Source organism: Epinephelus fuscoguttatus, linkage group LG16, assembly GCF_011397635.1.
Source record: "Epinephelus fuscoguttatus linkage group LG16, E.fuscoguttatus.final_Chr_v1".
NCBI lineage: Eukaryota > Metazoa > Chordata > Actinopteri > Perciformes > Serranidae > Epinephelus > Epinephelus fuscoguttatus.
Window position 1 is genome coordinate 40,844,393 of NC_064767.1, and position 13,511 is coordinate 40,857,903.

Genomic DNA, 13,511 nt, shown 5'->3' on the forward strand with positions numbered 1-13,511 from the left:
ATCCTGTAGTATTTTTTATTTCTCAATCAAAAGTAAGACAGAGAGGGCTTTGAGACAGCACTCAGACTTTCATGTCAGGTAACACTTTCTTTGACGGGCCTGAAATAATTACTGGTTTGACAGTAATTTAAGTTTTGAGCAGCATATCACAAAGCTTGTGCAATCATGTTTTTATCATCTTAGAAATATTTCAAAAATACGATCCATTTTAACTTTTAAAGACACTGAGACAATTTTGAATGCCTTCATCTTTTCAGGCCTGAATTACTACAACAATCTCTTCTCTTGTTTGAATCAAAAATCTATTAATCGACTCCAAACTGTACAAAATTAAGTTGAGAGATTTTAACCAGAACCAAGAGACCTTGATCACATCACTCCAGTTTTAGCCTACTTTACACTGGCTCCCAATATGTTTTACAATAGATTTTAAGATTTTACTGATTACTTAAAGGCTCTTTAAGGCTCTTCGTGGTCTCTCTCCCAGCTATATCTATGACATCTTAGTACCCTGAAGTTCTGAAACAGTCTGCCCAAGGAAATCAGGTTGGCTGATTCAGTGATCTCTTAAGTCCCTTCCTAAAACATACTTTTATCAGTAAGCCTTTCCTGATTTTACTTGAGTTTTAAGTTCATTTAAACTGTCTTTTACTTCCTCTGTTTTTATACACTAAAGTGTTTTTATCAGTTCTTTTAAAAGTTGTTGTTTACATGCCTTGTCTGTTTTAATTATTGACATGTAAAGCACTTTGTAACTCTGTTTTCAAAATGCTCTACAATGTCTTAGAAAGTCTCCTGGAGAGCCCTATGTAATTATAAGATAATAATAGGAAAAATAGACAGTTATCAGATTTTTGTTTTCTTTCAGAATGTTGTCGAATCTTTTCAATCTGTTAAAAGTCCATATTTTTTCATGACAATGCTTTATCATCTTATTTCATTATTTTGGTACTGTGCCTTTTTGCTACCTACAGTTTTGCTACCGACAATGTTAACGTGAGGTGGAATGCAGCCTGAATATCTAAGTCAGAATACCTCACCAAATATCAGGGCCCCCTTTGGAAAATGCCTGATGGGTGGTTCCTGCTCTGTCTCTCTCTCAGCTAAAGGGTCCTTGCCCTAAAAAATGTTGCATGCCCCTGGTTTACACAATACAATTTTTTGGCCTCACAATTAAATTTGGAGTGAGTGAGGGGAGTTGATATACTGTATTGTTATGTGAAAGCACTAATTGCCAGGTCAAAAATGAATATTAATTGCCAGTCTATTGTTTCTTTTAATGTTCATGTTTTATATGCCAAAACACATTGTACTTTTTAAACTTATTTTTTAAAAATGTAGTTTCTCCTTTATTTTTTCCTCTTTGTTCAACAATTGTTTAAAGCAGTGGTTCCCAACTGGCCCAGCCACAAGGACAAGATTTCTCTTTAGTCATTAGTTTAATGTCCACACAGTTAAATATATTCAGCGTCATACTTTCGTTTGGCTGTGTTGTCGAGCTAGCTTGCTGTTTCTGTCAAGTTCATGTCCGCTAGTCACTCACTGTACAGCAGGAAACAGCATTCCAAATAAAACCTCAACAGAAATTTACTGCACTTCAAAATAAAGGTTTTTTTTTTTCAAACTTGACATGTTTGCAAGTCATTTGCAGTCCATTCAGAATGGACCAGCGACCCACTTTTGGACCACAACCCATCTCTTGGGAACTGCTGCTTTAAAAGATATTTTATGACCGGTGGTTATAAGCGGCAATAGAAGAATTTGTGTGGTAAATTTAGCAGCAGAATTTCAGTGTTATGTAATCTAAATGTTGAAACATTTCCACCCTCATGACGAGACATTTGAGAAAAGCTGTGTGATTTCAAATTTGACTTTGTAGAATTTACCTAGAAATCAGTGTGAAAAAAACAACAACAACAACAGTTGAAATGTCAGAGCAATAAACATTTATGGGGATTGATGGGCTGCTAACCCCTTGTTTGTGGCTCCGCTGGGACACCTCGCTCCTTGAAGCTCTTATGTAATCCTGGCCCTGCTTCAGCCTCAGCCTCTGTGAATTCCTGCTGTGTTACTGGATAGCCTGTGGTTACCACTCAGAGTGTAGGTCAAACATATCACTGAGCAGCCATCAGGAACATCTATATCTCCCCACCTCTCTCCCTCCAGCCTACTACTCCCCTTCATCATTGCGTAAGTGTTGCCATGGAAGTGATTCGGGGTTTCCATGACATTGTGCTCATTGTTGCGAGAACATTATGTTTTGGTCTATGTCACTCAACTAAAGCCGTAGGCTGTAGATTACAGATATGAATGGATGTTTACTTTTCCGTTCAGTGCCAAAGTCCATCTGTAGTTCATAAAAACAGATCCTTTAATTGGTTCTTTAATGAGACAAAGCAGGCTACACCAGGAAAAAAAGTTTCTTTTTTTGTTTTGTTTTTTGTTATGACAACTGCACTCTTACATACATTTTTACAGTCATGGACTCCCTTGGAATAACACCACACAAATCTATATACTTAATGGCTTTTAGAGTTTTACTTGAAAAATCTTGCTGATGTTCTGGTATGTGTATGAGTATATGTATGAGTAAATTGTTGTTTTTGTGTTAAACCACTTGAGGTTATGTTCACGTTCCAGGACTGCCCTCCTCTTGCCCATCCAAGATGACTTTGACCAATGACCTTCCAAGGGGAGAAAAATTCACAACAAAGTTTAAAGTTCCTAAAAGATGTGCTCATAGTACATAAACCTAGGGCCTTTGATTTTGATGAACATGCTTTTCTCATCTTTGAAGTACGTTTTCATATATTTTTTGTCACATACAAAACAAAAAAAATGTCCATTATATACATTCTCCATTTCTCTTGCATCACAACCACAGGTCCCTTTTCCTGCAACGGCAGCAGAAATCACTTTTAATGTTTTTGGGCCAAGATGTTGACCACCAGTCCAGTTGAAGATTCCATGTTTTATTTACTCTTGGATTCTATATTTACACTAATCATGCAATTCAAAAGAAGGAAAAAAATGATAATGGATATAAGCTTTAGAAATCCTTTGAAGCAGTTGGTCAGTTCAGCAACAAAGTCTCACAAACTGGAAAGAATTCCTTTGAAGTGCGGTGGTCCATCTGGGCATATCTATTTGTTATGTCAGTTTTGAAGATTATTCTCTTTGTGTACCATCAAAACATGATTGGCCAGTCTGCACCACATCTGGCAGTTTGGAGATGGAACTGAAGAGATGTGAAGTGGGGTAATAGTAACTTACAGCTGGTCAGTTGGGTCAGGGGTCGTCATCTGCGTTTCTTCTTCATACCGGCCGGTCCACAGCATATTGGCAGGGGCTCAGGTTGGACACAGGATTCTGCACTGCTGGATAAGCAAAGTTGGTGTGCTGCTTGGCCTTGAGCCGCAGACTGGCCAGACTGGAGTTGCAGGTGTCTCTGTACATGTAGGGACTTGCCGTGGTGGCATAGGGGCATGTGGCTGCAGTCACTGCCACCGAGTTGAGCGCAGTAGGGCTATTGAGGTTGTTGAGGTTGCCCAAGTTGTTGAGCCCCGTAGTGGGAACCCCGGCCACCGCTGAGGGCACCATGCTAGAGGCCATGTTCATGGAGGGGATGGAGCTGGGGGGAGAGAACATGGGCTGGGATGACAAGGGGCTTACATTCATTGAGTTAAAGAATGGGAAGCTCTTGGCGGAGAGTGGGCTGCTTGCTAGGCTCTTGGTGGCCCAGTTGTTGTAGGAGTAGCCCGTATACATGTCATCATAGGGCTGCATGAGTCCGTTGAACTGGGCACCAAAGCCATTTTTGCATAACTCTGCCTGCTGGTTCCTCTCCCGCTTTCTCCACTTAGCACGGCGGTTCTTGAACCACACCTAGGGGAGCCAAAGGCAGAAAAAGTCATTTCAGTGTTCAATCTATTTCCTGAACCCTCTTTGATACCTGATGCTTCCCTTAAAGCATTAAAGGCTTTGTTTTAGACCTCAAGTTTTCCCTTGTTAACATAAAATATGTATGACTAAAAACAGTCGCAATTAGTTTTTTAAAAAACAAACAACAACAAAAAATATATTGTTAGGTATTATTTATTATTTAAAAGTTTAAAACTCAAAAACTAATCAGGACTGTGGGTATAGTTTGGTCAGAGGTATGTGACATCATCTTTTTCAAACTGAGCCCAGCCCACCACGAAGCAGTGAGAAGAGCACAGAGGAAAACAACCAGGTCTCACCCCAAAGTTGTCGAAAACTGGCACTTGGTCAGTGACTTCTGGCATCAGACATCAACAAAAAAAAGCAGATCAGCATGATACTAGAAACGCGGCAGGACAACAACTAAAGTTAAGGCAACAGAAATCCTGGTAGTGCAGGTGGATGGGTTGAACAACCACCAACTTTCACTTGGCAGGTCGTTGTTCGCTTCCCATAAGATTGTAAAGCCAAACCCTGTTCTTTTTTTCAAAACCCAACCACGTGCGTTTGTTGTTGAAGGAAAAAAATGTCAATTCATGGTGTTGTACTGACATAGTGCATTTATTTTGAAAGCGACTAAATGTGAAAAAGGAAGTGTATTTTGAAAACAGACAATGCATGCAACAGGCAGAAGTTGACACGGCAACCAGAATACACACAGGGTACCTTGCACGTCATAACTCGACATGGAAAGTCCATGACCAAACATTGATCTGTGATAAGGTTGGAGTGAGAATGTGTTGAGGGAAAAGACAAAAAAAAATAATAATAATATGTCTGATGTGAAATAACCAGTAGTATGCCTTCTATCAATCCATGCATCCATCCATGCATCCATCCATCCATGCATCCATCCATCCATCCATCCATCCATCCATCCATCCATCCATCCATTCATTCATAGTATGTTAAGCTGATATTCTAACAGTGCTAACTCCAGACTAACCTTCTGTTTCTATTGTGAAGTTTGAAGAGGAGGTTTGTCAAAGCAAAATGTTGCCTGTTCATTCCAGCTTGTTAAAGGCAGTGTTGGGAGGGTTACTTTTCAAATGTAATACATTACAGATTACTAGTTACCCTGTTAAAAAATGTAATAAATAATGTATATTTTAATTACTTCATCAAAGCAATTTAACTTAAAACCTTTGATTGGTTTTTGATTGCTTACCTATCAAATGTTTTAAACTGGGCAATGCAGCTGAAATGTCAACATGGTTTTGCTGATTTATTTTGTAATTTCATTATGTACCTCTGTAACATGTAACTGGTTACTCCTATACACTGGTTATAGGCATTATAGTGTACTTGCAGTGACAGTGAAACAGGAACATGTTCCTTTTTAAATCTGTTCACATTCTGATGCTAAGCTTTAAGTTTCTTTGATCAGTGATTAATTTCTTCTCTTCTTATTCAGCTGTTGCTCAGAGGGATCTTTGTCTCTTTTAGTTGTCAGTCTGGTTGAACCACTTGACAGCATTTTGTTCTCCATGTACAAAACAGATCCTTCATAATAAATAACATCTATTTGTAAACAGACCAGGTGAATTAATCCTGTAAAAAGACTGAATAAAGCAGTTTCACATTACAAATTAGTGTACCTCTGACGCAGACTGGCTCGTCAGGGACAAGCCGCTAGCCGCTAGAACCTGCTAATGTCTGCTCACCTTTTTTCTCGGATAAGAGTCAGACATTCAGGAGGTTTTTACAGGGAGCTGAATTATCCACAGAGGTCTCTTCTCCAAAACAAACTGACCGCATAAGTTAGGCCAGTAAAAACATTGAATAAAGCAGTTTCATGTTACAAATAAGCGTCTTCCCAATGCTGCTCATTACCGATGGGATTCTAACTACAGTGGCTGACACAAAAACATGAATATCCCAATATGGAGCCAGTGGTGGTTTGTCTGTTCTGGACTACTGTAGAAATCTGGCTGTGCAACAAGGTGATTTCCATAAACCAGGACCCACTCCTGCTCTGTAGATATAAACAGCTCTTTCTAAGGTGAAGAAAGCACAACATTTCTTATTTTCAGGTAATTATACACTAAAGAGAACATACTTATTATATTATATTCAATTTCTGCAAATACATCCCCCTAAACCCTACTTGCTGTTCCTTTAAGGAATAAATATGGAAATTTAGCAGTTTTTCTGGTTGTTGTGATCTGGCAGCTTTTGTATATCTCTACTGTAACTGATGAGCACAGTAGGAACGATGGCCAAAACTACAAAAGTAAACTTATGTGTACAGTAAGCCTCTGTAATTATGAAGCCAGTAGTGCATCTGTCAAGGTAATAGGGGTTGAATTGTAATTGTGGGCCTCACTCAGTCACACATACACACACCATTAAAAGCTGCTAGGAAGGTAAGTTTGAAAGCTGACATATGGAGTTGTGAGTAAAATCACTGACCTGGACAGTAATGCTTAAGTAGCAGACCAACCATTTTGCCCACTTGTTATTATGAGGCACGAGATATTTCATCTCTTATATGGTCTTATGTTATTTTTGCACACAAGAAAAAAATACAGTGACTGAAGAAGTTATTTTCAAATGTCATAAAGTGTCAGGAGTCAATAAACTCTAATTCTAAATCACATCCAGTTAGAGTATCCTATCCATCTAAAGTCATTTCAGTAATATTGTGTGCATATGTCTCTAGAATTTTTTGAAAGACATAATGATCCCAGAAAGTAAGTTGAAGTGTATCATCAAACAGTTATATTAGGCAAGGCTTATTAAAACTAATCATTGACTTATTTGAATAGTGAGATCTCAATGAAAGAAATGTCAGGGAAGGGCAATCTTCACATTTGTCATTTTGTGGTCCTATATTTGAAAGATATTAAATGGATTAAAGCTTTAGTGGAAAATGTAAATTGAAGCTTTTTAGAAATGAAAACTATGCAAAGTTCCTCTTGGTGTAAAGTTATGGACAAACTTTGGCTCTGAATTAGACAGATGAGGACAAAAAGTCTCCTTATCATCTGCATGCGTTTGCTTTGCACTAAAATAATTTGCCATCAAATGTTTTATTCCTTTAATCGCCATGAAACTTTTACAGGCCTTTTCTTTGTTGATACTCAGCCGCCGCTCTGCTTCCTTGGCATACATGCTGTGTATCGTCCAACCCTCTGTTATTATAGTAACAGAATGCTGTTGACCATTAATATGAGCATAAAGTGCATGACTCTGAGTTTTCCATTCCACCCAGTGACAGTAGGGGAAACCCCAGGCCTGAGGACAGAAGCTATCCAATCTTTACCTTGACTCAAAGGCAATGCTGTTTGAAGGTTTGTGAAAAGGCTGAATGTCAAGGTTATTTACTGGCTCAACTGCAGCCACATTCATATGTCAAACTGTGAAATGGTCAGGACTGAACGAGAAGGAGATCAAGTTACTTTTTTTTTTAAAAAAAAAAAAGCATTGATATATATTTTATGTAAATTGAAATCAAAGAATCAAGACTTCTGTTAGTGATGTGTTTTAAGTACAGTATATTGCCTGTCAGTGGCTCAGAAAATGAGACATCCCAACAGGCATGCTGTATTCTGAATGACATGTTTGAGGTTCCCAGCTCCTGATGGAGAAATGTAGATAACTCTGGCACTCATTTCAAATGTAGGTTAAGCATTCTTGGTGATGTCAGCATATCATAAGGGCTTCCACTACACAACATCACCTTTAAAATATGCAAAAATAATTTTTCATTTTTGTGACATGGCCCTTGATATCAGTCCAGTCTCTGTTGGAATAATGTCCAATCTACGCATGAAGTGAAGACATGAAGACATTTAGTAAGGAAAGTGAAGGGTGTGGAAGTAACACATTGCCGAACCTTAGACATGTATTTATTAATTTTTTGGCCACTGGTGTAAAAGGCTGTAAACACAACACCTGATATATTATCACCTCATTCACGTGCTAGCAAACCTCTTTCCATGACATGCAGACATAGAGGTCCATAACATTCATCAGTCATATTATTATTTTATTTTCATATTTGTATTCATTTTAATGTTTACATCACACACAGTCATTTGATTGATTGTTAATATAAATTTAATTAATTACCTTAACCTTACTGTGATATGTTTTCTCAGATATTATAGGAATAATCATGCATAAAAAGATTAATGCTGAAAAACTGCAATTGAACATATGCCAGCGTCGTATGGGTAAGTTGGTTGCTTAATATACCATAATGGGCTACTTGTAGCCTACTTCTACAATAATTTTTTCCATAATAGATGATACTTGTTAGTATAGCTAGATGAAACTGTTGGGAAATGATAGTGGAGCTACATTGCTTAACTTTTACCACCCACCAAGGTATTTAAATAAATGTGTGTCAGTCAAAGCCCTGCTGTGCCACAGCACTGCCATTAGCAGGGCTGTAGACCAGAACACTGCCTATCTCTGGGTCAGCCAGAGATAGGCAGTATGGTCACTGAATATATTTAAAAAACGTATTAGTTACATTTGAGTATTTTGTAATTTGAATTTTGCAGGACACAAAAAGTAAGACGTAATTTGTAACAAAATACTTTAAGGGCTCGTATTTGAGTATTTGAAATATTTAACCTTCTGAAAAGTTATAATCCTGATTAAAATCAGTCCAAAATAAAAAAATAAAAAATAAAAAAAAACTTCAGGAGCAGAGCATTTATTCTTTCTGCAGCAGAAAGCTAAGACTTTTTTCTTTTGTGCCATCACATTGTCCACATGCAATGACATCATCACATTATGCTACACATAAAATGCACGATATTGGATTTTTTGGCGGTATCCAATATGCCAATATATTACAACTTATTTGGCAAATAACCAATATCGATATAACCACTTTTTTCCCCACCTAATTTTAGTGATCATAAAGTCTCTTCTGTAGTGGAGTTAACATCATATTATACATGCATACTCTTATTGTGATGGCCCACCAGCAGATGGAGATATGAAATACAATACTTTTCAGTGTATGTAATATTCATTCATTGAAAATGAGTATTTGTAATTTGTGACAAGATACTATTTGATGTATTTGTGCCGGTCTCTGGCATAAGCCCAGCTGCCAGAAGAAAATGTTTCATACATTTCTGCAAATCACAAATATGTTACATTTGTACGTTTCATTCGCATCATATCAAGGTTTCTAAAGGGGTGTAATATCTGAGCTGACTTTGTCATCAGGACGTGGAGGGGATGGTGAATGGTGTGTCACCTTGGCATGATGCCTGCAAAGCTGCAGAACACTCTTCGGTTGTGTTCTAGCTAGTCATTGCTGTCTTTTCAGCAGCTTGGAGGCTAACACACATTCAAAATGAATGAGTCAAGTCAAGTAAAGTAATTTTTAAAATCACACAGTTGCTTTGTAGATCTTTACAGTCTGTATAGCAGGCAACATTCTCCACTGCAGGACCATCGACTGAGTGTTGTCACTTTGTTCCATCATGTCGCAGCTTTGATGATTAACAGCAGCTCTGTGACAAATCACGTGAATCAAGCTGACAGGTGAAGTATTTTGGGCATGTATTAATCTGCCTGCATGTAGGGGTTGGACAGGCCACAGAGAGACATTAAGGACGAGACCATGTGTAGTCTGTTGTCCTTTCAAAATAACAACCAAGAGTGTGTGCTATGTGACCTTTCATCCAGCCAACATTAATTTGATCCACTACTAAGGCAGGCCAGCGATTGTTTTATCATCCATCAGAATCTGTGTCCTCCTGCTCCATATAGTTACAATGACCAAACCACTGGGTGTGGCCACCCTGCTGCACCTTTGACATTTACATTTAGTGTGTGAACTAAATCTTTAGTAGGACACTTCATGGAAAGTTTTTGCCCTTTTATTCTCTAACCATTTAGGTATTATATTGGATAATTTTTTCCCTAGTTACATCACAGTAAACTTATGTATAGAATATACAGTAACTGAGGCCTATAAAAAATGGTTGGGATTGGCTTTAAACACACTAAAAGAGTTCAGTTTGCAACTTATGAACTTGTGCTTTAGCAGGGGTCACTCTCATGACAACTAATATTACAATGACACAACACAACACCAACACAGCTAATGCTAATGGTACAATAGACACCACAGCTACTAGTACTGCTGAAGCCAGACATTTGAAGGACGTTTATAAACAAATCAGTACAGTTTCCAATGAAAAAAAAACACATTAAAATGCAAATTAATTGTGCCCACCTGGTCTAAATAAAAAAAAACAAGTTGAAGTTGATCACAAGAAATCATTACCAAGGGGTGAGATCACAAGCCGACAGCTGCAAAGTCCTGTTCTTTTTTCCTCCAGTACTGCTTTCTCTAAATGGTGTGTTCTGCAAAGCTAAAATCATAGCACATCTTTCTCTTGTAACAGCTGTAATGAAGCCAGTGGTGGAGCCCGTACCAGCTCGCTTTGGGGCATTTGAATTTATGAGGAATTTATTGATTATGTCCACAGAATATTTCATCTTCTAACCGCTTCATCCTCTTGAGGGTCGCGGGGGGGCTGGAGCCTATCCCAGCTACATCGGGCGAGAGGCAGGGTACACCCTGGACAGGTCGCAAGACTATCGCAGGGCTGACACATAGAGACAAACAACCATTCACGCTCACATTCACACCTACGGACAATTTAGAGTTACCAATTAACCTAGTCCCCAATCTGCATGTCCTTGGTCTGTGGGAGGAAGCCGGAGTGCCCGGAGAGAACCCACGCTGACACGGGGAGAGCATGCAAACTCCGCACAGAAGGGCTCCCACGCCCGGGATCGAACCGGCAACCCTCTTGCTGTGAGGCGAGAGTGCTAACCACCACACCACCGTGCCGCCCCCACAAAACATTTATTTTATTTATTTATTTTAGTTTTCAACATACTGTTTTCTGGAGATACTTTAAAAAAAAAAAAAAGTTAGGATAGGTTGAGTCGTGACGACAAATACAATACAAAATATAATGTGCAATTTCTTTTAAAGTATCACTTTTATCACTGAAATGAGTAAACCATTTATTAAAATTAATAAATGCATCTTTTTTGTTGAAGGTCTGTTAAGACTACTAAAAAAACCCTAATCAACCAATCATAACTTTTTGTTTTTGCAAATTATTTATGAGTGCATTTAGAGTAGAAGTCCACCATTACAATATAATAATAATTTTTTACATAACTGGATTCTGACCAGGTTAAGTGGCAAAACATATACTCACAGTGGTTCTTCTTGTCTTTCAAATGTCATCTATGTCTGTGATTCAGTATACAATCATTCATTTCATTTGGGAAGTGGGCATTGGTAATAACTGGGGCTGGGGATAGACGGGACAGGTTGGGGAAAGTTTTATAAAAAAAAAAAAAGCTTAGAGCAGCTCATTAAAAATAGAAGAAATAGATGTAAACTAGTCCATTTTTTAGGACTTTGAACTTAGTTCAAAATACAATTGCGAACTATGAACAGGAACAAGTTCATTTTAATCTGTGAGAACTGAACTTTAAGCTAGCTCTTGTAAAGTACGAACAAAACTGATTACACTGGCTGACTATAACCTTTAATTCTGTCTATATTTCTTCTTAGGTTTGTGTGATAATAGCCAGATTAAGATTTTGAAATCTGATTAAAATTTTGGTTATCAACAGATTCGATCTAACTTAAAAAACAATCCCTATTATCTTTAAAGCATCAAAAAAGCTTTAAACATGTATCAGCAGTCTTTTTGGCCACTTAGGGGCAGCTTAAACACAACAACACCTTTAACTAAAACTACACTGTGCTGTGTTGCTTAGCACACCTTCAACCAGAGAGGAGGAGCTCATCACTGAAATCACCTGCTGTAATAAAGATATGATCAGGGTTCTCGGTTCCAGTGGGACCATGGCAGAGTGTGTGTACTCACCCTGACTCGTGCCTCAGTGAGGTTGGTCCACACTGCAATTTCCTCTCTGGTGCTCATGTCGGGATAGCGGTTTCTTTGGAAGGTGGCCTCCAGCTCTTGGAGCTGCTGACTAGTGAAATGAGTCCTCTGCCGCCGCTGCTTCTTCTTCAGAGAGCCGTCCTCAGCACTGGACTCATCCAGCTGGTTCTGGTGGGATTTCTCTGTGTCTACAGAAGGAAAAAAAATTTTTTAAGGATACTGGGAAGTGCAGCTTCAGTGGAAAGATAGATGAGAGTATGCAAAATAACAAGTTACACCAATGAGAACAAAATGCATCACTGGGTCATTTAAAGATAACTGTACTTAAAGATTATAGAAATGCATACATTGTAGATGTGGAATATCTCAGTGTCATTGGTTTTAAGGCACGTCATTATTAAACAAGGGGAGAAATATGTTGTTACACCTACAAACTGATGTGTGCTGATTTTGTTCATCAGTTTATTGTCACATTGCACTACACTCTGGGAGACAAAAAGAAGCTGTGGGTGCCAACTGACCCCACACACACCATATATATATATATATATATATATATATATATATATATACATAGCATATAGCTGGAAGCACCTTTTTGCAATTGTTTTAAATGACACTGAAGCTTTTTGCACGCTGTTTTTGTGCTGCTACACACCTCGCATTTCTGCCCTCTAGGCACCTAATGTTTTTGCCGGTGCACTCTGAATTCCTTGAGTTGAAAAAACTTCAACTCAGAGAAGAAAAGTGCTCCACGTCATCTCTGCTTTTTTTCCATTGTCCAGTCAAATGATTTTAGAGGCAGGCCTTCTGTGGTGGTTGCGAAAACAAGTTTACAGCTGGTAAACAATGGCAGCGGCCGAGGAGGGGGAGTTGCAGCCATTTTTAACTCTAGTCTGATAATCAGCCCTAAATCTAAACTAGATTATAATTCATTTGAAAGCCTCGTTCTCAGTCTTTTACATCCGACCTGGAAAACCTCACAGCCACTTTTATTTGTTATAGTGTACCGTGCTCCTGGCCCGTATTCTGAATTTGTATCTGAATTCTCAGAGTTTTTATCCAGTCTAGTTCTTAAATCGGATAAAGTTATTATTGTAGGCGATTTTAACATTCATGTCGACGTTGATAATGACTCCCTGGCTACCGCGTTTACCTCATTATTAGATTCCATTGGCTTCAGTCAGGGTGTACATGAACCTACTCATTGTTTTAACCATACCCTCGATCTAGTTCTGACGTATGGAATTGAAATTGATAACCTAAAAGTCTTTCCACAGAATCCCTCGTTATCGGATCATTATCTCATTACTTTTGATTTCTTTTTACTCAATTACACGCCACTCAGCAACAGTTACTATACTAGATGTTTATCAGATAGTGCTGTTGCAAAATTTAAGGAAAAGATTACTTCGTCGTTAAATTCAATACCAATACCTTCAGTAACAGAGGTTTCCCGTGCTGACTTTAACCTCTCCCGAACTGATCATTTTGTTGATAGCACCGTAGGCTCGCTGCGAACAACACTCGACTCTGTAGCTCCTCTTAAAAAGAAGTTAAAAAAGCAAAGAAAATTCACTCCTTGGTATAACTCTCAAACCCGTAAGTTAAAACAAATAT

At 38.4% G+C, this 13,511-nt stretch overlaps 1 protein-coding gene across 2 annotated transcripts in view; it reads right to left on the minus strand.

The window, feature by feature from the left end:
* Positions 1–314: 314 nt before the first annotated feature.
* Positions 315–13,511, minus strand: part of pitx3 (paired-like homeodomain 3) — a 38,238-nt gene continuing 25,041 nt past the window's right edge. The window contains exons 3-4 of one of the 2 annotated variants that reach the window (XM_049601261.1): positions 11,874–12,079; positions 315–3,885 (exon numbers count right to left, since the gene is read on the minus strand). In XM_049601261.1, the coding sequence (XP_049457218.1) occupies positions 3,316–3,885; positions 11,874–12,079 (776 nt within the window). In that variant the 3' untranslated portion in view covers positions 315–3,315. The remainder of the gene's footprint in view (positions 3,886–11,873; positions 12,080–13,511) is intronic. The other variant, XM_049601260.1, reaches the window with a different exon arrangement.